This window comes from Mixophyes fleayi, chromosome 1 (genome assembly GCF_038048845.1).
Source record: "Mixophyes fleayi isolate aMixFle1 chromosome 1, aMixFle1.hap1, whole genome shotgun sequence".
NCBI lineage: Eukaryota > Metazoa > Chordata > Amphibia > Anura > Limnodynastidae > Mixophyes > Mixophyes fleayi.
The window spans coordinates 153707379-153730707 of NC_134402.1; the positions used below are offsets into that span (position 1 = coordinate 153707379).

Sequence of the window (23329 nt, forward strand, 5' to 3'; positions counted from 1 at the left end):
TTCATTGCAGCACCCCTTCTCCATCATAGGTCTCATTGCTGCCCCCCCCCCTCCCCCATAGGTTTGTCGCTTTACTTTAGTGGTGCCCTCGCTCCAGGGCCATCCTGCAGCTCTGCTGTTCTCTCTTTACTGCTCAGACAGGATGTGATTACACTTTCTGTCTGAGCACTGCACTGTAGGGCTGTTGGAGACAGTTATTAGTCTCATGTATTTTTAGATGCATGAGGCTAATCTCTCTGTACAGACTCCTCGGACCGCTGCAAGGAATCTGTACAGATAGATTAGTGTCATGCATTTAAAAATACAAGAGACTAATAACTGTCTCCAGAAGCAGGAAATAGGCCTGGGGAGCCCCCTGAGGGAGAGTGGCCCGGAGCATGTGTCCACATTGCCAAATGCCCCCACCCCCCCAAAGATTCGGCTCTGTCTGCACTTGACCACCAGCAGCGGGAGTTACCAAAACCTTCTGCCACTATTTCTATGTAGCTTAAAGACAAAAAGCCAGCCACAGTGTACCATATTTACCTTGGCTCCCTCTTACAGTCTAACTAGTTTCATAGGCTTCAGGGTAGAGTCACAATATTAGTCTGCATCTTGGGAATTTATGCTCTAATAGTCCAAATGAGAATAAAAATAACACTAAAAGGGGATAGTTACCATTTAACTGCTGTTTACAAAGAATTTTTAGTATAGTCTTCTTATGATGACCAATTCTGATGCCTCACTAGTACAGCATTCCCGTTGTGTCCTTTGTTCATTATTTCAAAGGTTAACAGATAAAGTTTATCTGGAAACAGAGCTTTATGACATCACATTTCTACTTTCAAATATTTCAGTTCCTTTCTTATCTTAAATAGACATTTTATTTACTTTGGACCTATGTTCTCCTTGTACAATAACGCAATTTTATGATTAAAGACTGGTACAAAATCATAACATTGTTTTACACCTATGTAAAATCATAACCATGATCTCTAGTTTATCACATTGTGTGATCATTCTCCAGAAAAATACAAATATATTTAAAGATCCAAGTACTCTTAAAATACTGGAATCAAAAATGCTTTATTATCATCATTTATTTATATAGTGCCACAAATTCCATAGTGCTGTTCAGAGAATATTTCACATTCACACACACACACACACTAGTGTTCATTTTCTGTTAGTAGCCAGTTAACCTACTTTTTGGAGTGTGGGAGGAAACCAGAGTACCTAGAGGAAACCCACACAAACACGAAGATAACATACAAACTCAAGGCATTTATTATGCAAACAAAGTGTTTATTGACTTAGGGATTATTTTAAAATATTTTTTATATTTTTAATTTATTTTTAAACATTTATTTTAAATGTACTTTTACGGATATTCACTCCTGTGCTAGCTGAGTGATGCATGCGCAAATATCCCCTGTGATTGGCTGGGTGAAGCAGTAAGTTATGCCTTATCACTCCTGGTATGATCTTATTGACCAGCCCTATCGCCATGTCTTAATAAATAGTCCCTACATTTTCAAAAGAAAACCGTACCACAAAAATATTTTTTAGAACATAAGTACAGTATCAGCTACATATAACTCCATTTTTCTGAAAACTTAATTGGTATGATCTGTGCAACTTGTATGGTATTTTTGTTGACGTTTTTCAGTTTAAGCAGTGCTACTATTTGCCAAAAACATAGGTGTAGTGGTGAAAGATCTTAAGGTCCTAAACCTACTCTCTTCCTTATAACGACTCCTATATTTCATCACTTACTTACCTGGGCTCTTACCATGATACATGGACTCTCATGCAAGTGGGTGAAAGTTTGTGTTTGCCAACCAATTGCTGACCTGAATGGACCATTGCACATGCACAGTAATTTGTATATCCACAAAAGACGGCAGATGAAATAAAGAAAGTAACACCATAGACAAGCAACGTGAGTAAAACAAGAACCTGGAATATGAAGGAAAGCACTTGTACTGTCATATTTAGCATGGTACAAACACTTGCATTGGCTCCTTTATGCAGGATAGTATAATATGGAGACCCAGAGCAGGACGTATATGAGTGTATAAGTATAAGTTGAGCACATTTGTTTTTGACAAATGGTGCAACCCAGCACCTCCCAAACTGCTTAAGATGTGCCATAATAACTAACCCATAATAACCCCTACACTTCAGGGGAAGTTAAAGTTGAACAGCCACTGAAGCACCATGTGACGGGCACTAAGGTGCACAATTCATATCAAACAATCATTCTCCATCTGTATAAGGTTCACTATATATATACTTTACTTTATAGTGTACATCATACTTACCAACTTTCTAGCTTTGGTGTCCAGGAGCCTCCCTGGGGCAGGTGGGCGTGCGGGGGGCGGGGCTCAAAAATTGCATAATTTTTAACCCGCCCTCATGACGTAATGACGCAAAACGCGCCATTTTACAACAAGGGCGGGGCCAAATGCTGCGATTCTCGGAGAATCGTGGCATTTTGGCCCTAATTCTGCCCAATTCTGCCCACTTCACTAGGAGGTGGACAGGTAGATGCGGGAGATTGCCACACTCTCTCGGGAGTCCGGGAGACTCACACGAAATGCAGGAGTCTCCCGGACATTCCGGGAGAGTTGGCAAGTATGGTGTACATAGTAAATTATGCATATTCATTTATAGCCCAAACACTGGTAGGATATTGTGCTTCCTTACAGGTCTCTTACTGGCTTAGCAGTCATAATTGCCAATAGTTGAAAACAATATCCTAGGACACGTCTCTACTAAGCTGGTGAACTTAAGCCCTCACCTAGTCTTGCAGTCCCAGCAGACCTGGGTGCACTGCAATCAGTAGCATAACATGTTAAATACACATGGGTACCATGTCATTTTTGTAACTTTAAATGCTCTTGCAATATGAATGTACACATATTAGGGAATAATACTAGATGGTAAGAATATGGATCCAAATGACAACTTGAACTACAGAGATTCTGAACTGTTTTCCCCCTGAAAAAAGTCTCTGTAGATTTTTTACTGTATTCAATAGTTGGTGAAAATACAATTAGTCTGACAGCAGCCAGAGATGAAGAAATATCACAGTGACACTTCTTTGTTTTGGCTTCACTAAAGGTCATGCAGAAATTGCAAGAGCAGGCAATTTAGTTAATATAAGAAACAGAAACATAAGAAAATAAAAACAACCACTTCTATGTGTAAAGGCAAAGTGCAATATAGCATTTACATTACAAAAGATCAGAATATTTTAAGTGTTTATTTTTGTCAATACATGAATTCAGGATGACGTTTAATGATATAAAATGTGACTATGGTAAACAATAGTTACTTGTATTGGTACAAACTTTTGCTCATGTCAATTATTGTAGGTAGATTCTGATATTTTGTGATATTTCTGTGCAGGTTGCAGTTCTATATATCACCTCTCAGAATCCTCAGGACGTTTTACCAGTTTAAATTACCCTTCAAACTATGAGGACAATAAAAACTGTGCATGGGAGATAACAGTTCCTGACAATAAAGTAAGTGATCTGGAGTGATTCCTAGTGATCCAAGGGCATTAGCTTGTGGTGAGATACGTTATAAGCTTACATGGTATGTCAAACATAATGGGGTATATTTACTAAACTGATTTATTGCTATAGGCAACATCTCCACATTTTCAAACATGTAGTTTGGTAAATATACCCCAATAGCTCAAGTCATTGTTTTACCCTTTTAACATATACATTTGTGAAAGCTACATGACCCCCTTCTTTTTACTGATTTTTGGCTTTAAGTTTTACGATCCTTTAACTAGGTCTTTACAAATAAAGAGTCAGTGTTTCTGATTAAATGTGAATAAAATGTTTTTGTTTGTGCAGAATTGTTACACTCAGGGCTCTATAAACACAGCCTATGGTATGACCTGACCAAAGATAACAGCTTTTGGCACTGAGGTCATATAGATTTATTGACACATTCAAAACCAAGTGGATGCAACTGAACCACCAAGGCATTGTACAATATGCCTATGTCCTTATGCAGCAGGTATAAGGGATGTTTTGAACCTCACCTCTCATTACCTCCTCCTATGCTCTACTTCTGCTGTGCTGCCCCCAAACTTTGGAACTCCGTAAGCCATCTGACTCGACTTTCCCCCAACCATCAGTCCTTCAAATGCTCACTCAAAACTCGCCTTTTTAGTCTCAGTTTACATGCCAGTCATTGCAGTTGTCTTCTGTACCAAGTAGACAGTAAGGTCATCCAGTTCAGAGGTGAATAGTGGTCCCCATAGCAACAAAAACAGCAAAACATTGGTGAAGGGGCTGTGCAATTCTTGCTTTCCTAATTATAAGTCCAACTCCTTTTCCCTCTTAGTGATTGGTTTATCTGCCTAGATGTCAGCTGATATAAAGGCAATTGGATATGGAGCCCTTCCAATACCATCACCAACTTGGGATGATTTCCTAATTTCAATTCTGAAATTCCAGTTTCAGAACAACACTATTCAGAATAGGCTTTAGATTTTAGATGAAAATTCAGCTGAAAAACTAAATTTATGGTACTGCTGTGCAACTATTTGACATTAATATATATCAGAGTTTGTACATAACTGAGCTAAATTTATTTTAAATCTCGATCTGTGCTGACAAAGAGGAAGGTGGAGCTTCTCTATAACACTAAACACGTCACTTCAGAAGACTGAGATGGAGTAACTAGTTTGCATTTCACATACATGTTCTGTAGTGGTTGGTTTATTCACACACAGGAACCTGTCTAGTGGTGTTATGCAAGTTTTATGGATACAAATGCAGATATACCAACATTTCAATGGTGTTACTGGAGTAAGTATCTCATTATGCTATTAGATAGAGCAAGGAGAAATGTTATATATTAAAAAGAGAATAAATGTTTCTTAGGAATGTAATTCAGAAATATGTTCAGGAAAATAGATAACATCTATGACAGAATTAAACTAATTTTACAAACTTGCTTTCAGGTTGTCCATTTGTGGTTTGTTACCTTCCATGTGGAAAGCAGCATATTGTGCAGTGAAGATCGTGTCACTATTGAAGATAATGTTGGAATATTAGGTATGGGGAAAAATAAATATGCATTATAAATATCTCACTTGTAATCAAAATGATAAATGACTCAACAAATTTCCAGGTTGCCTTTTTAGCAAATAGCAGATAAAACATGAGTTTTAATCACACTGCTTTAATGTTGCTGGGTCAAAGTTTTTGTTATATTGTTACATGTCAAGTTACGTTAGGGTAAGTTATAGATTATAAAACATTGTTCAAACAAAACTTCTAATTGTGTTCTAAAAGTAGACTAAAAAATTACAATGTGCACTAATTCTAGAAGTGTTCTAAAATAATTTTTGCTACCAACACAGGAAATGGAAACACATTATAGTGGCAGTACATGGTCCAGTTTTTTTACCCAATAATATACTAAATTGTAAAAAGAAAAAAATATTAGGTTAGTTTAGGTCCATGAAATATAGATCAAGGTTTCCACTTCATCACATCCATCCCAGAGATAGATTTTATAAGGTTGGCATTGTACCAAATTTTACATGGTGTTCAATGTGATAAGCAGTGGCGGATCCAGGGGGGGCGATCGGGGCGATCGCCCCCCTACCAGGGGCTTGCTGCCGACAGCTGCACACTGTGCAGGTCCGTTCAGCAGTGACAGTATGCTGCCCGGCTGCTTTGATTGTGTTTTAAACACAATCAGAGCAGCGGGACAGCACACTTTCCCTGCTGAACGGACCTGCACATACTGTGCAGCCGCCGGCAGCCTTAGAACACAGAAAGGGGGCGGGGCCTAAATTGCCCCCCCTAAAATCGCCCCGGGTAGGGCAAATGTCTGGGTCCGCCCCTGGTGATAAGTGCATTTCATTTTTAAAATAGGCCCATAAGAACCTATTACTCAGGCAGTTTCTCATTTCAGAATATCAGTAGTATAAGGAGATTCATTTTGGTGTAATACTCTCACTAAACACTTTAAAGAACTTGAGAGAATGGTTAATGATGAGGACAGTTTAATCAGTGTCTAATTTGTAGGCAATTATAGAATTTGGAATAGGGTGTGTCAAAATTCCCAATGATTCTACCAATGCCATGAGATTTCTGATTTTAAAAAGCTGTACAATTCGGAAAATCAAGCCAATTTTAAAGAGAGGCTTTCTAAATTACTGTAGCAGTGAAACACTCTGACAGGCTATCATGGATGGATTTTGTGAATGTAAACATCGGGTAGATCTATCTTTACGCCATGAATTGCTAAGGGGTGGCCTAGAGGACAGAAAAGTAAATCGGTGAAAAGACCTCTGTAATTTTTGATGTAAAGTACATTTTGTAACTTTGGTCACTTTAAATTCCACCCACCATTTGTAAGCTGGGCTATGATACGAAGAGGCTACGTTCCCAAAAGCACTACTAAGTGGAATTCTCCGTAATTAGATAATGTTTGGGCATATTTAGAGGAACACTTGTCAATTAGGATACTTTGCAAGCGAGATATGGGATGAGAGGGATATAGACTGTCCTGGATAGTTATAACATTTTCAGAGAGCTACCATATTAGTTGTTGTAATACAGTTTCACCAGTAAATAGAAATGAATCATCAATAACAGTTAAGTGACATTATTATTATTATTATTATTTTTTATTTTTTTTTATTATTATTATTATTGCATAATGGAGGTATTTAGAAAGTTGAATTCCAAAATAAAATATGGGGTATGATAGGATTTCCCATCATAGGAATATTGATGCAATACTTTTTGGTCAACCAACATATCAAAACTCAGCTTGAGATTTTAGTTTGGTTCAACTTGTGTAATGAACACAAAAGTATTTAACTTATGCTATATAAGGGCTAAAAATATATAACCCAGTTGAGGGGCATTGTGGTGAGAATATTACATCTTTTACAAAAAGACTAAAACAATATTTAAGCCAATGTGGCAGTTACTAGGACCTAGAGGATATCTGGATGCAAACATTAGAGATACAGGTATCATTATATTTTGGGATACAAGAACCATCCTGTTTGCCTGATTATCGAGCTTGAGGCTTGAGTTCTAGGAGGATTGATCAAAGGAGCCACCATAGGAAACTTTGCTAACTTTAATAACCAGTCCAAAACTACCTTTCTTGGTGTCATATAGCCAAGGGAAAGTAGTGGATGGTGGCTGTTTACCAGTGGTTTGCGCTACTGAGCAAAGAGGTGTGGAGTCTAACACGCACCAGGTATTCACCAGAGACTCCTGCAAGGAGGAATGAGCTTTGCTGCGTGAAAATTGCAGGTTGTGGCCCTTTAAGTGGAGAAACAGGTAGGTGAAATAACGTAGTCAGACAATCCTAGGTCAAAGCCAGGGGGTTCCAAATCAGAATGCAGAGAATGCTCAGGGAAACCAAAGCTCAGAAGAAGGTCGAGAAGTACAGACAAAATTAGGATCTAGAAGGACAAGTCAAGAGCCAAGCCAAGGTCACAACAGGTAGTCAAGCCAAACTGGAACAAGAGAAGGGAAGCAAGTCACATGTACAGGTAAGGAACACTGGAGCTAGAGTGGACCTAATACACTAGTGGTGCCAGAGGACTCGTTAAATAGGGGCCTTAATTGGGGTCCTAGCTGTCACATTTAAGAAATAGCGATCCTTCTCCCCAAACCCACATTAAATTAATAGCCCCCAAACCACTTTTGTATTGAATTAATAGTCCAGTCATCCCACTAAAAATTATAGCTCCCATCATAATCCACTTATTAAAATAAATGATCCCCTCCACCAAATAAATAGCCCCCCACTATCAGCCCCCCAATAAATTAAAATCTTTCACCCACCAGTACATGCTTATCCCCACCTTTAACCTACCCTTCATTAATGCCAAACACCTCACCCTACACTAACATTGAAAAGCCCTTTACCCTATTTACTTAGCATTATGAATGAAATAACCTGCATTCATTTGGTAATTTGATATAAACCATGCCCTTTACATCACTTACAATCAGTTGATTAATCAAGTACAGGTTAATTCAGACATAACATACATGGGTAAACCAGACAAGTGTCTTCCACATGAAATGGGTCATGTTGGCATGTCTACATGTGTGAATTTCTAGTACATTAATTGGACATATGTGAATTAAATTTTTTGAAAGAACAGGTCCACATATAGCTTTAAGCAAAATAAAGAATAAAGGAACCACTTCCCTCACCTTATGAGACCCAAAGGAGCTGGAAAGGTGTATTAGCGGGTCAGATTTAAAAGCTGTTAAAATGGACTCTGTGGTCTGAAAGTGGCATCTGGTTATTCTGGTAAACTATAGAGTATTGTCTCTTGCATGCGTATTGGGCTCTTAGCTTTTTATAGGATGTATTTGTAATTATATTTGGTTTCCTTTACTCAATATTTTTTACATATTTGATGACTGTTCTCCCCTAATAAGGCACAAATTACTGCAGGCACACTAGGGAACATTTAAAGGTGCATATGGATGCATATGCACATAGGGAAAAGATGCATGAAAAAAAATCATATCAACATGCATATGTTCAGTCAAAATGCATCTAGATTACAAACAGTAACATTTGCACTAGGAGTATATTAGTACAATTGTATAGAGATAGCATAAACATGAAGCTTGACAAAGTTAGTAGTAAATGATAAAGTTACACTAATCTGTTTGTACACAATAAAATAATGTAACAAAGTATCATATCCACAAGAGAGAATATTATCCTTACAGATATTAATAAATGCAAAAGTCGCATTTTCAGTATAAACTATAATTACATACAAACACAATTAAGTTAAATTAAATACAAACTGTTTTTTTTTTCCTTTAAAAATTAAATTAAAATAGTTCAAATGGAAATGTAATTTAAGAACTGCGAATAGTCAGCCGCAACTTCCTATAACATATATGCTAATGATTTAAGTACTATCAGTTGGAGGGATCAATACACAATCAGCCAATCAGAAGTGGTTAGATTGTGCTGCTGATAGTCATTGTTATTATTGCTTGCTGTAACAGCTCTCCAGCATCCGCAATATATAAAATATAGATCTGTGGATGCATTCAAGTCTGATTGTTAAACAATTACATGAACACAACTTTTTTTTGTGTTTGGCTAACGCTTGCTCACACCTAGCCAGTCCCTATTCCACCTCCCAAGGCATAAAGAGATGCAAGTGACTCTATATCTAAATCATGTTATATATATCTAAAAAACATTTCCAGAATTCGCACATATCTCACACAAGACACTGCAAAAACCTTAATTCATTTATTAGCTCCCGCATTGACTATTGCAATTTCCTCCTTACTGGTCTTCCCCAAAACAGACTCAAACCCCTACAATCTATTTTGCACGCAGCTGCAAAATTGATTTTCATTGCAAATCGTTATTCCTCTGCTGAATCACTCGGTATGTCTCTACACTGGTTGCCTGTTTTCTACAGAAACCAATATAAAATACTTTTACTAACCTACAACATTAACAAAGCTGCACCAACATATATCTCCTCTCTTGTCTCAAAATATCTCCCAACTCTGCAACTCCGTTCTACACAAGATCTGCGTTTCTCATTCACCCTCATTACATCCTCCCATTCCCAGTTACAGGACTTTTTTCGGGCTGCACCCACTCTATGGAATTTTCTCCCTCGCACAATAAGACTTTCCTCTGGTCTACAAACTTTCAAGCTTTCTCTGAAAACCTACCTCTTCAGACAAGCTTATAATATTCCTCAACCACCCTCTTAACCTCACTACATTACCCTATTACCATCTGTTACACAATTTCACACAACTACCCCCTGACCAACATTGTTGTGTGACAGGATCATTTAGCTTATGAGTCACTATTACCTTTGCAGTCTGGCTGGGCCGAATTGCAAAATGTAGACTTAACCTCATGTATCAAACTCCCATTGTCCCATGGATTGTAAGCTTTCGAGCAGGGCCCTCTCACCTCTTTGTCTGTTTTACCCAGTTTGTTTATTAATTTACTGTGTTTGTCCCCAATTGTAAAGCGCTACGGAATATGTTCAAGATATATAAATAAATAAATGATGATGATGATGATGATGATGTTACCTAAAGATGTATATAAGAACATATGTACTTATGTTTGACTAATATCTTTTTATTTTTGTTTGTTTCTCACTTGTACACAGGTACATACTGCGGGAACACATTGCCCAGACCGCTGGTTTCAGTTGGAAACAGAATGTTTGTGACATTTATCAGTAGTAGTAAAATATCAGTCAAAGGATTTGAGGCCAAGTATGAAGCTGTAGATCCAAATAGGATTCCAGGTAAGAAGAAACATTTCCTTCAACAACTACATATTTGTCAACTGTGCCTAATTTCAAGGGACCCAATTTCAAGGGACCTTATACGTGTTCCTATTTTTCAATACGGACTACACAGTTGGCTCTAATGTTTTTTCAAGCTCATACATTGTAGTCTTTGTTCAGGTTATAATTATAATTACAATCAATATACTCTTTATTGACTGTACATTCGCTAGCTGACACTAGAATTGGTAAGAGAACTCACCTCCCTGAAGTTCGCAGGTCACCACATAGCCAGCACTCAAACAGGCGTTTCTGTACTGTCTTTCAGTTGATTTCTGCTCACTCCCTCCTGCTCACTCTCTGAATGTCACACAGTTTTTCTCCAGATCTCTACGGCATGGTACAGAACCCTCAATCTGTCACAGGAGCTTTGCCCGTTCTCTTCCTCTAACACAATAACTGCCACCCAATGCCCTGTCCTGGATTACCATTTCCTGGTGCTCTTCTTGCTCCCTCCATCTGACACCCTGGCTTCCGTTTCCACTTAGCCCCCCCAACCAGGACCACTTCAGCATGGTGCAACTCATCCCCTTACCAACCAGCACTACGTAACCTGAGCACACAAAAGACTGGGATGGGCCAGGCATGTCTCAGAGATTCTCTTTCTGGCAACCTGACCGGTGATGATTAGAATGTGATGGGCTAGAGAGGTGTCAACATAACCTGTGCAGCCACAAAAAAGCCCTTGGGCATTCTTAGTCTATTGCCTTTTTATTGGGATTTGGTCCACAGATGTGATGAAATCAGGAGATTTTTGCAGGCAGATTTCTAGTATGATAAAACTATATAAACCCATAGACTTAAACAGAAAGACAGACTGATATCTCCTATCAAACGCCGTCTTTTCTGTGGTGCTTAAAATCATACATTTAGCAGTAAACAGGCTGCTACATATTTTTCAGGGTGATTAATTACCATTGCTCAATTGTAATTTATTATCGCCCTCATTAATGGGAACTGAAAGCGTTCACAGAGAAAACAGTTTATCATGCAGGTGAAGTATGCCTCTAATCATAGCTAAACAGTAAGCAAGTCAATTTTAGCATGTTTCACTACGTTTCTTCAGTAGGAATCAATGCATATGACAAGACTTTACATCTGCAATGCACTTACTGAGGAAACCTTGTAACAGAAAAATAAAAATGTACATAAAAATGCAATCTGGCGTCCTATATTGCCATTGTGTGTCATCTTAAAGGATGATATTCATTAAATTACAAGGTCTTCTATGTTTAGTTTGATTTCCATGCTGCACAAAATGTAAAATTGCTGATTTTAGTGCAGCGTTAGATCAAAGAATTTTGTCCTTCTGTGTCACAGGTGTTCTCTTGTTTAATAGACAAATAAAGTTTTGCACAGACAGTAACAGCTGTGGTAGCGCCAAAAATAAATCCACACAAAAATGAAGCAGTGCACATTACATTGACCATTTATAGAACAACTAATCATGTAGTTCCAACTATCATAATATTATCAAGCTCTAGACAGCTATTGCAAATATAATTGTGAGATAACTGTTTTTCATAATGATTCCGAAGGAATGTGAGAGCCATATTATGAGAGAAACATGTAAGTACTTATTATGGATATATTCATAATCTCTGCACAACCTCTGTTTCAGATATTGTGGGAGGAGGAGGATTTTTACAAGGCAACACAGGAGAGTTTCAATCCCCAACCACACGGGACAACAATGATGTGTTCTACCAGGTAATCACACGAACAAGACAAATGGCTGGCCATTGTAATGTAATTGTAATGTGAGCGTTGAAGGATTACCATGAAATACAGTACTTGACTTGGCCTCTTTGGAAATGGGAATTAGGAACAGGTGTGACCTTGTTTTACTGTTTTAATTGTGTCATATGGAAATAAGGCTACAATTACATTCAAATCAATCAGGACTTTAAATTATAGCATCTGGGAAATGTTTTTTTCAATGTAATTATCACTTAGGACAAAACATGCAACGCAAAGTTGTATGAGGTCACTAGTTGTACAGAAAAAGAGCATATAAATCCAACATAGCAGATCATTATCTCAGGATAACTCATAAAGACACAAATAATTCCTCTAATATGCAGTAGTCAAAGTGAAAATTTAGAAGTGGCGGTACGGTAAATGTAACTGAAGGGTCAGGGGCAGTCTAGCCCACAAAGCTTTAGGGATTTTGATCAGTTTAATTTAATTTAAGCCCTAATTTTAGATGCTTTTCAACATTAAAAAAATACAAAGACACATTCAATGATAGCCCACATATTCCAGGTCACACACCCACATGGGACAGACAGACAGACAGACACACATACATGGGACATTTTAAATGTTTTATGGGTCAGTGCTCTGTCTATGGAGAACTGGAAATATCCTTGTATGCTGCTAATTGATATATATATATATATATATATATATATATATATATATATATACACACACACATATATATATATAGGAGCGTCACAGCCCCCAAGCCAAAATTCAACAACATGTATATAAGGTCAGGCACAAGTAAGGTATAATTAGCGTAAAACATAAAAACAGTTCAAAGTAAAGTGTTGTATCCACTGCATGAATTCACTTCAATGAGGTTTTAACAGGTGCACTATTAACCCTGTTTAAATAAAATTGGCGTATTGAAAAGAATGGGGAAAGCTTGTCTATGAAGTTTTCATTTCTAGCCAAGTGGGCTGTTCATAGAATATTCTGACATTGGACACCCTGTAAGAGTTGTGAGGTGTATTCCTATTATCCTGCTTTTATTGTGTTTCAATGTGACTGGAGCACTATTTTTTTCCCCATCAATAGAGATTCATAAGTTGTTGTTTTTTTTATTTAAAAACCAATTGACTCTAAAAATCCCATAAAATGAATGGGAACAATATTTTTAAGCATTGCTGGTGAAATCACGTTTTTTTTTAAATCAAAATAAATTATTAACACTGGCTGCTTCATAGATCGCAATATTGATTGATTTAAAAAAAGATTTTCATCTCTTTATGCCATTCATATAGGGTGATTTGAATGCACTGCAGGCAGTCTTGGTTGGATGCTATTTAAAAAGAAACAAGTACCCATTCTCCGGGAATACCAGCCACAGAAGTACAATACAAAGACCCATAGGCAAGCCTAGAGATAAAGGGCCTGATTCATCATCATTTATTTATATAGCGCCACTGATTCTGCAGCGCTGTACAGAGAACTCAGTCACATCAGTCCCTGCCCCATTGGAGCTTACAGTCTAAATTCCCTAACACACACATACACACACACACACAGACAGAGAGAGAGAGAGAGAGAGAGAGACTCAATTTTGATAGCAGCCAATTATCCTACTACTATGTTTTTGGAGTGTGGGAGGAAACCGGAGTACCCAGAGGGAACCCACGCAAACACAGGGAGAACATACAAACTCCACACATGGTCAGGAATTGAACTCATGACCCCAGCGCTGTGAGGCATAAGTGCTAACCACTTAGCCACCATACTGTAAGTAAGGAAAGGAAAGGAAAGCAAAAAAAGAGTAACTTTGCACCTTGGCAAAACCATGTTTGATTGGAGGGGCAAATTCAAAATGATGGCAGATTTATAGTTGGGGTAAGGCATGTTCTAGATCAACTTTAAATTTCAGTGTACAAATAAAGCTATCAGGTATTTGTGTGCTACATGAAAAAACAACCAGTAATAATAAACTAATTTGCACCTCTTGCATTGAACATGGTTTTGTCCAGGAGAAAACTTACTAATTTTTTTGCCTTACTTTCCTTAATGAATCAGTCCCAAAGTTTTTATTCTGATATGCTACCAAACGTCCTAAGGAGTATGTTTTGTCTTCTGTACAGTGGAAAATCACAGTTGCTCCTAGCCACAGAGTAAAACTAATGTTCACAAGATTTGACCTAGAACCTGCAGGACCAGCTGGTTGTAAGGAACTGATTGAAATTTATGATGGAGACACAAAAGGATCACAAAAATTGGGTATGTTTAATTTATTTGGTAAATTTGTACACACAAACCATAGTTCTATGCTGCTATATTATTCTCTGCCTTGGTCCACAGTATCATGAGCCCACAGTAAGTTATAGATATAAATATAGGTATAAATATATGTTCTGTCTTTAAAGCCAAAGTGCAAATAGGACATGGTTGCTGTAGCTAGGGCTGCCATCAGAAAATGTGGGGACCAGAACAAATGAAACAGGCAGAACCCCTCCATTCTTGACCCCCGTCTCTCCGGGCACGGTAGACGCCATGGTACACGGAGTAAGTGCAGACCAGTCTCCTCCCATGTTGCCGGACTGTGTTATTCTATCCTACCTGTTATTGACGCATTCACAATTTGCTAGTGGATTCTTGTCTGGATCCTGGAATGTTGAGGACTATTTGAAAAATGTACAGGTTCATGAATTATGGAAAGTCAATCAATAAGTGAACACAATACATAACACAGATCACGCATTATATAATACATACAACCAACCTTCAAAAGGGCCGCACATCACCAAGAGTCAAAAACATCCCAAAAACAAACTTGGCACACCCACATCACTCATTCCAAAATACCTCCACATGCCCTTCACTTTCTCCAAAATTCCATCACATGCCACTCAGGCATCTCACATGGTCCAAAACAGCTCCACATGCCCCAGACCCCCACTTGCCTCAAATTGCACTTACATGCACTTAGACACCCACAAGCTCTCAGGTCAATTACGTACTCCAAAACTCCTCTATATGCCCCTCAGACCTCCCCACCTTGTATATGCCAATCAGACCTACCCTTATGAAATTTGACCTCCACACATACCCTTTATATGCCCATTAGACTACCTCACATGCCTCTTACCTGTTCTTCAGACATCCACACATGCCCACCAGACCTCCCTGTATGCCCTTCAGACCATCCACATGACCCTTACATGCTCATCAGACTTCCACACATGTCCCTTACACAGCATCAGTCCAAACCACATGCCCCGTCTGCACTGGAGCTGTTTCATCCAGTCTCTGACATTTAGATTTCTACACCTACTGTTCTATCTTAGAATGCTATCTGCAGGCACTGGATGAGGTCTTATTAGCCATATGTGATATGTAGTCTCATTTGACTGGAGAAGGGTCGGGTCAAATGTTATTGTGGGTGGAGCGGCTTTTCCCACCAGGCTAGTCAACCAGAACAGTTCGCTGATAGCAAAATCAGCATCAGCATCAGTGGGTAATGGGCTCCCTGGTGAGCCAGACCCCTTCCTATAGTAACCCCTATACCCCCCTGATGGCGGCCCTGGCTGTAGCCTAAAGTAAGGGCAACCAATCAGATACTAGCTCTATAGTATAGTGAAAAGGACTTGTAAAAGCAGGCATCTGACTTATTGCTATGGGATACAGTATATTCTGGTTATTCAAGAAAAGCCTTTGAATTTTTATATGTACAGACATATTTGCAAACTTTGAAAGAATTGTTTAGTATATCCCATAAAATACATTTTATGAATATAATGGCATAAATATGTAAGCAGTTTTAGTGACATGTGCACTTCTGTAACCCAGTATTGTCCTCAATTTTTAGTGGTGGCATATAAAGGGGTACAAAAGTTTGCACTGGTCAATAGAAGGAATTGGTGGCATTTCCTAAATGCAGACTAGTTACATGGCTAAGCCTAGTTTTCAACCAAATTGCTGGATATGATTATTATTATGAGATAACGGAGTAGGAAGGGTACATTTACAGGGACATTGCTTGTCTTGCAGGAGGGCACATAGCCTTTTTCTCCCTACTAAAGTACCTGAATTCTCCATGATTTCTGATATCTGCTATTCCCAAGGTCATGTCAAAGCACATTTGTAGGCGTATATCAGCCACTGTAACAAAAAGCTTCAAATAAACAAAAGTGAGACATGTAATAAAGAACAGTTTCAATGTCCCCTTACTCCCATAATAATTTAATACATCAAAGAAGTTTACCCCAGCAGTATTTTAAGTGAAAACCTGAAACATTTAAATGATGAAAAGAAATGGTCTTAGTCAGTTGATTGGACTTTGATGTGACTTTATACTGTTTTCATCCTGCTGATTTTCCAGAGCATTTGCCAACCCACAAAACTAGACATAGATTTATTTTTTTTGCTGGGCTGTTTCCAAATGCCAGGAAGTAGGTGTGCACCTTGAAATCTGTTTGGGTGTAGGTGTAGTAGCAGGTGCACCGGCATGCATAAAGAAGCGTACCGGGTTTTTATTGGATCCTTTTTTTAATTAATTTTGCCCAGCACTAATTTATATTAATCACATTACAGCAAACAATATGCAATACTGAGATGAGCATTTACTAAAACAGTGCTTGTCTCTCTGAACTCTTATCCCCACATTTAAGCTTCACACAGGGCAATAACTGGGTTACTATACTACTTTTAAATAAAAAATAATTGTGATTTTGTTTACAGGTCAGTTTTGCGGAAAACAAATCCCAGAGCCTGTGGTTTCCACCTCAAACACAATGGTTGTTCATTACAGATCAAATCAACAGGGAGCGCAAGGAGTATTTCATGCTAAATACACTGGATTTCAAGGAAGTGTTATTCCAACGGAGAGCCCTACCACCACCATAGCCACAACGCCTCATTATATCGGTTAATACATCTTTTCTCTTTGTCTTCTGTTGTAATCATTAAAATGCAGATAATGCAAATAAAAAGCGGTTTTGTTGTTCATGAACACAGGGTATAGCAATACAGTATCATAGAACTTAGTGAATCCCGTACCCTGCTTGGTCTATCTAAAGATTCGATAAATTAGCCTGCTAGAAACACATTTGAATGTTTACAATAAATACAACACAAGTCTATTAGAGATTCAATGTAAAAATCAGATGAACAGAAAAAATGGGGTAAAAAGCAGCCCCGACATACTAGCCCTCATTTGTGCTGGTGCATGACGTGAAAAAAGGTTTTGCTTAGCCTAATGATCATTCACAGCTGTGTCTATGTAGTGGCTCCACCACTGACCCAGTATGCACTTAAGTCCGGTTAGAGAGTGTACAGTGGATGTAACTATTTTATGAAAAGCAGAACTGATGCTAAGCACTAAGCAGCCCTTTTCAAGAAATGTTGGGGGTCCCTGACCAGCCCCCTAAATCCTCTCTGGCACACCTGCTCTTCTGGGAAATGCTTGAATTGCCAGTCAAGCCTGAATTCAGCATATAGAGCTAAGGTGTAATGGCCATTTTCTAATATAGTTCTGTTGTCATAGAAACACTAGGGGCTAGAGTTACTAAACTGCAGGTTTGAAAAAGTGGAGATGTTGCCTATTACCAATCAGACTCTAGCTGTCATTTATTTAGTACATTCTACAAAATGACAGCTAGAATCTGATTGGTCGCCATAGGCAACATCTCCACTTTTCAAACCCGCAGTATAGTAAATTTAGCCCTAGAAGTTTTAATGGTAGCCTTTAAAATATTTCTATTCAGTTTTCAATGAAATATGTTGATAACTTATCTCCCATCATCACACCATATATATATATATATATATATATATATATATACATATAAATAAGCACATATGTGTGTGTATATATATATATATATATATATATATATATATATATATCCCCGTCTCATACATATATCCTGTACATTCTTTTTGTTATCTATAGAGTCTGGCTGTGGCAGCAATGCTCTGCAAGATGGACGTAAGGGTATCATTCACTCCATGAACTATCCTGATACTTATCCCTCCAATCTCCAATGCAGTTGGAACATCTCAGTTACTCCTGGCTGCCTTATTAAACTGACATTTAACCAGCTTGCTGTGGATGGCGAGATAGGAGCATGCACTGAAGACAAACTGGAAATATCGGACAGCTTTGATGTGATAGGTACGCACAATATAAAATCTTTGAACAGAAATGAACTCTCAAAACTAATTTATTTACCTATGTTATGCTATAAAGTTAACATACCGAAGTCAAAGAGCGCTTTAGTCCATAATATAGCACATAAGACGAGCATGCTCCACTCCTTTTTTTTTGTCATTTACCATAATATTGTGTGGCACCTTTTACATACAGTGAGTGCTTGAGAAGGATGTGTGCTTTTCATATAACATATTGATGGCATTGTGCAGAATGATAGTTTTCTATTCCACATGGACCACTACAAGCATAAAACCTAGAAAACCATTTACATATGTTTTTTTGAAAAAGGCATAAGATTACCTTGGTAAAAAGTCTTAATTAGCATTAAATTTCTTGGTAATGTGATCACTTATGTCTTTTTGCAAGGGCACATACACACTTGATTTTAATTAATGAGAGGGTCAGCTACTGAAATAATTTTAATCTTGGATAGAAATAGGCGCCAAAGGGGAATTAGTGATATTGTAACTTACTGGTTATTATGGTTGAGTGAAAACTGAGTGAGTGAAAAACTTGATTTCAACTGAATGAAGAGCATTAGCAGTTGGGTACGATTAGATTGGTTCCGTAATACCATATGTTTGATTCAGGGTGATAGTCAGTTAGTTCGACTGTGAATTGGCATTACTTTTTTTTTTATATTTTTCAGATTTGAATCTGTAGAGTAATATTTTAGTGACACATACTTCAAAAAAAAAAATTTAGACCAAAAATGTTGTGTTTACTATCTTTGATATCAAAATCAACATAATTTAATGTTGTTATACAATAGATATGTGCTCTACTGAAACATATATAATGTTATCTCCTTATTGAATGTTATTCCATGAACTCGACTAAATTGCAGCATTTTGGCCAATAAAATATGTTGCGATAAAGCATTGCTTCTACTTTCACTTTATGCATAGTGAAACAATGTATCTTGAAAAGTATATGTATATATAAAAGTATATATCATCTTGGTGAGTAAAACAAGAGTAATGTGTTTTAGAGATGCACTGGTCAAACGCTATTATTTTGTCATGTTATGCAAACACTGTACGCTGTACATTTAGATGGTGTGCCCATTGTGTGCATCTGGTCCATCCAAATTTATAATAATTACTATATAATGTCTTGGCAAAACATGCAATATTGCATACACCATGTATAATAATAAAATTAAACTGGATGATAATAACATTCCTTGTAGAATGACCATATAAATTACAGTGGCACTCTGATACAAATAATTTTTTGGTGTGTCGTTTCAATATGAAGTAGTGTCCAGTGATCAATGATAAATAGAATGTCAACTTAATGTCAATCAGTTTGATTTATAGTCACAGAATCACTGTGTCCCTACAAGGGGTTCGCACAGCAGCTAGATCACCTTTGGTGATACTGAATAGGGATAATTATACATGCTCTAGACTACAGGATTGTCTAATTAATTCTAACATATTAGTTAATGATAAATACTGCAAATGTACACACTAACAAAAAAAATCATATTAAATGTTTTATAAAGAGCGCATAGTTAAGCATAAACATAAACTACAAACAATTTTAATTATGCTGTTAGTTTAAGTAACAGTGTTATTAATTAAAACGCAATGCATTTCTGTTTATGCAATATTCTCTTTGTGCTTTTATAACCTCAAGAGCATTTTAGACTGCTAACTGCTACAAGTTGTAACATTCTAATTTTTATATCATATGAAAGAAAGAATTATAAACATGAATAAAAATACTAAATGTTTACATTTAATTTGCTTTAATATTTTTCTGTGTACAAAAATACTACCAGGACCTCTATCAGTATTACTGTTTCAAAAGGAAAGTCACCTCAAAGTTCTCATCCCCTGTTCTGCATTGTTATTTCAGGGAGTTACTGTGGATATTTGAAACCTCCAGTGATCATCAGCTCCAGCAACCTCCTTTTCCTGAAATTTTCAACAGATCAACTGAGGACAGATTATGGGTTTGAAGCAAAGTGGGAAGAGGTCTACCCCGATGATATTGAAGGTACTTGTCAAAGCACCAATGTCGATGAAGGCTGACATGTTCCTAAGGGTAATTTCCCACAGGGTATGAAAGCTCAATTATTTTGCAGCCCTGTGAACATCATCATCATAGACAACATAATATAAAATACACACTTGTTAAATGTAAAGGATAACTCCCCCTAAACAGTGAATTTCCCAGATGCTGTTTTCACAGTGATCAAGGGGTATATTTACTAAACTGCGGGTTTGTAAAAGTGGAGATGCTGCCTATAGCAACCAATCAGATTCTAGTTGTCATTTTGTAGAATGTGCTAAATAAATGAAAACTAGAATCTGATTGGTTGCTATAGGCAACATCTCCACTTTTTCAAACCGGCAGTTTAGTAAATCTAGCCCCAGGCTGGGAAAGAGAGAGGGCATAGCATTCTATACTTTAGAATGTAGTGTGTTACAATTTCTTATGGCTTGATTGCTGTCAAAAATATTGTGTTTTAGAGGGTGTTACCTTGTAAAATATGGCATAATGTACTCCTAGAGGAAATCAGTAACACATATAGGCATGATGTCACTATTTACACTAGGTAAGTTTTCCTAATGAACACTTCAGTGATAACCTCAAAACAGACTGATTATGAGCGATGACATCAGAACTTAACATTTACAAAGGTTTATACATGTATTAGGAACACTTGTGTATGTATTATAAGAATATTAATGAGAGCAGATAGAGTATAACAAGGATTGACAGATGAGGTGCTCTAATTCATTAGCAGTTAAGGTCTACATAAAGGTAGAATTGTATATCTTCTCTGGAAATTATCTAGAAAGTAAAATACTGCTTCTAATCAGTGATAATATCGTACACACATATACGATCACTGAAAATCTCTTCCTATAGTCACTGGGAGGATTGCTGCTAAGAATTTAATACCAATGGCAGGGTGGGGAAAACCCGGAGTTATTTTCAATGTTATTTAGTATATTAGACAGGAGTGAACTGGTCTATAAGACACAGTGCACGCACCACAGCAATTTACAATGCTAATTAAAGAATGTTTGGCTTTGTTGCTATTTATTTATTTATTAACCCATTTTCTGGCAACATATTACACAGCACTTTTACAGAGAATGTTTAATCATTCACATCAGTCCCTGCCACAGTACAGCATACAGACTAAATTCACATTAATGTTAATCTAATAGGATGGTTTTAGACTGTGGGAACAAACCGGAGCACTTGGGGGTACCCAACACAAACACGGGGAAAATATATAAACTTCACACAGTCAGTGCAATGATTCACTACGTGTAAATGAGTGATGCTATAACTGTGACAACTGTCCTCTGTGACACGTCATATTCCATTTACAGTGTATACCACAGTCCTCTCTTCAAGGCAAATCCACCAGTTAAAATATTAAAGCAAAATGATAAAGCAAAATAAGCTGAGCAGTAACTATTTTTCATAATCTAAAATACATAATAAAGACAATGAAGCACTCCATCTGAAATATATGGCTGGTTATTATAGCTGATTGAATTGAAGTTATGAATATGACAGAGAAAGCTGCCACTAATATTCATAGCAATTAGAAGTATTTATGACAAGAGACATATGGATAATATTCATATGCTACATGTCTAAGTCATTACTGAGAAGCTGTAGGGTTAACGTAAAACAATAGGTCCCAGCTGCTTTTAGAGGATGGAGTGGAGACCAATGCTTGATGCTGTCCAATTAAGCAGTTACTATAGGCTCCTCTTTATGAAATTTATGAAATACACATTAAAATGGATTGCAAAATTACAAACCTATATAATAGTGCTTATATTGTACATATTGTTCTTAATTCAAATATAAACCTCATACTTTGATTTTATTTCCCCTTTCTTTGTTTCCTGTTCATACGTGCATTACATGTCCTTTTTAAATAATAATCACAAATGATTTTCATTTTTCTCTTTTCTTTCTCACATTTTTTGGGCTGCAGTTTCATATTTTAATTATAATATTTTATTTACATGTTTATATAGCATGCACACCTTAAAGAATAGCTGCACTGTTACTTTCTGATGTATTTGTACATATGTTCCTCCTTCTGATACTTGAGCTTCAATATCAGTATGATATTGGTACATTAGCTATATCCCAATTTATTTAACTAAATCAATATATATATATATACATATATATATATATATATATATATATATATATATATACATATATATATATATATATATATATATATATATATATATATATCTTTAATATAAATGTCTAGTGGCGTGTGTTAGTCTGTCTGTATGTGTGTGGAAGAAAAAAAAAACAAGCTGCAGCGCCACCTGCTGGGCAGAGTTATACACTGACCTATATATTTCTTGAAGGAGAAGTGAAAGTTGGGAGTGGTTGATGGTTGCCGGGGGTGACAGTGGGGAGTTTTTAACACCTTAAGTAGCTTGATTTGACTAGAATGCGTGAGTATCATGCACGGGTTAACTGACCTACTAAATTCTTAGTGTGTGTGGAAAAAAAACCTCAAAAAGGGCTGAAATTTGGTATACTGACATTATTGACGAGTTGAGGGGTCAAACTCATTTTCGTGAGGTAATTTTACCTCATGAACACACATGTGTACAGTGGCGGATCCAGGGGGGTGCGATCGGGGCAATCGCCCCCCTCAGCAGGGGTTTGCTGCCTATGGCTGCACAGTATGTGCAGGTCCGTTTGGCAGTGGCAGTGACAGTGTGCTACCCGGCTGCTCTGATTGTGTTTTAAACACAATCAGAGCAGCCGGGCAGCACACTGTCCCTGCCTGTCACTGCCGAGCGGACCTGCACATACTGTGCAGCCCCCGGCAGCTTCAGAAGTCGGAAAGGGGGCGGGGCCTAAATTACCCCTCCCTAACATCCCCCCGGGGAACAAATATTTTCTAGATCCGCCCCTGCATGTGTAGCGGTGTGTGTTAGTGTCTGTGTGTCTGTGGAAAAACTATTTTCTCAGAAAGGGCTCATCCGAATGACCTGAAATTTGGTATACTGACACTATTTGACAAAAAAATGCATGAGTATCAT

The 23329-nt window shown here is 37.4% G+C and overlaps 1 protein-coding gene across 1 annotated transcript in view; it reads left to right on the plus strand.

The window, feature by feature from the left end:
- The first annotated feature begins 3273 nt into the window (after window positions 1-3273).
- The window catches only part of LOC142139696 (ovochymase-2-like), a 70010-nt gene continuing 49954 nt past the window's right edge, over window positions 3274-23329 (plus strand). The window contains exons 1-9 of the mRNA XM_075197576.1: window positions 3274-3304; window positions 3394-3512; window positions 4973-5066; window positions 10175-10315; window positions 11979-12067; window positions 14197-14332; window positions 16793-16978; window positions 18006-18227; window positions 20133-20273. Coding sequence (XP_075053677.1) covers window positions 3274-3304; window positions 3394-3512; window positions 4973-5066; window positions 10175-10315; window positions 11979-12067; window positions 14197-14332; window positions 16793-16978; window positions 18006-18227; window positions 20133-20273 — 1159 coding nt within the window. The remainder of the gene's footprint in view (window positions 3305-3393; window positions 3513-4972; window positions 5067-10174; window positions 10316-11978; window positions 12068-14196; window positions 14333-16792; window positions 16979-18005; window positions 18228-20132; window positions 20274-23329) is intronic.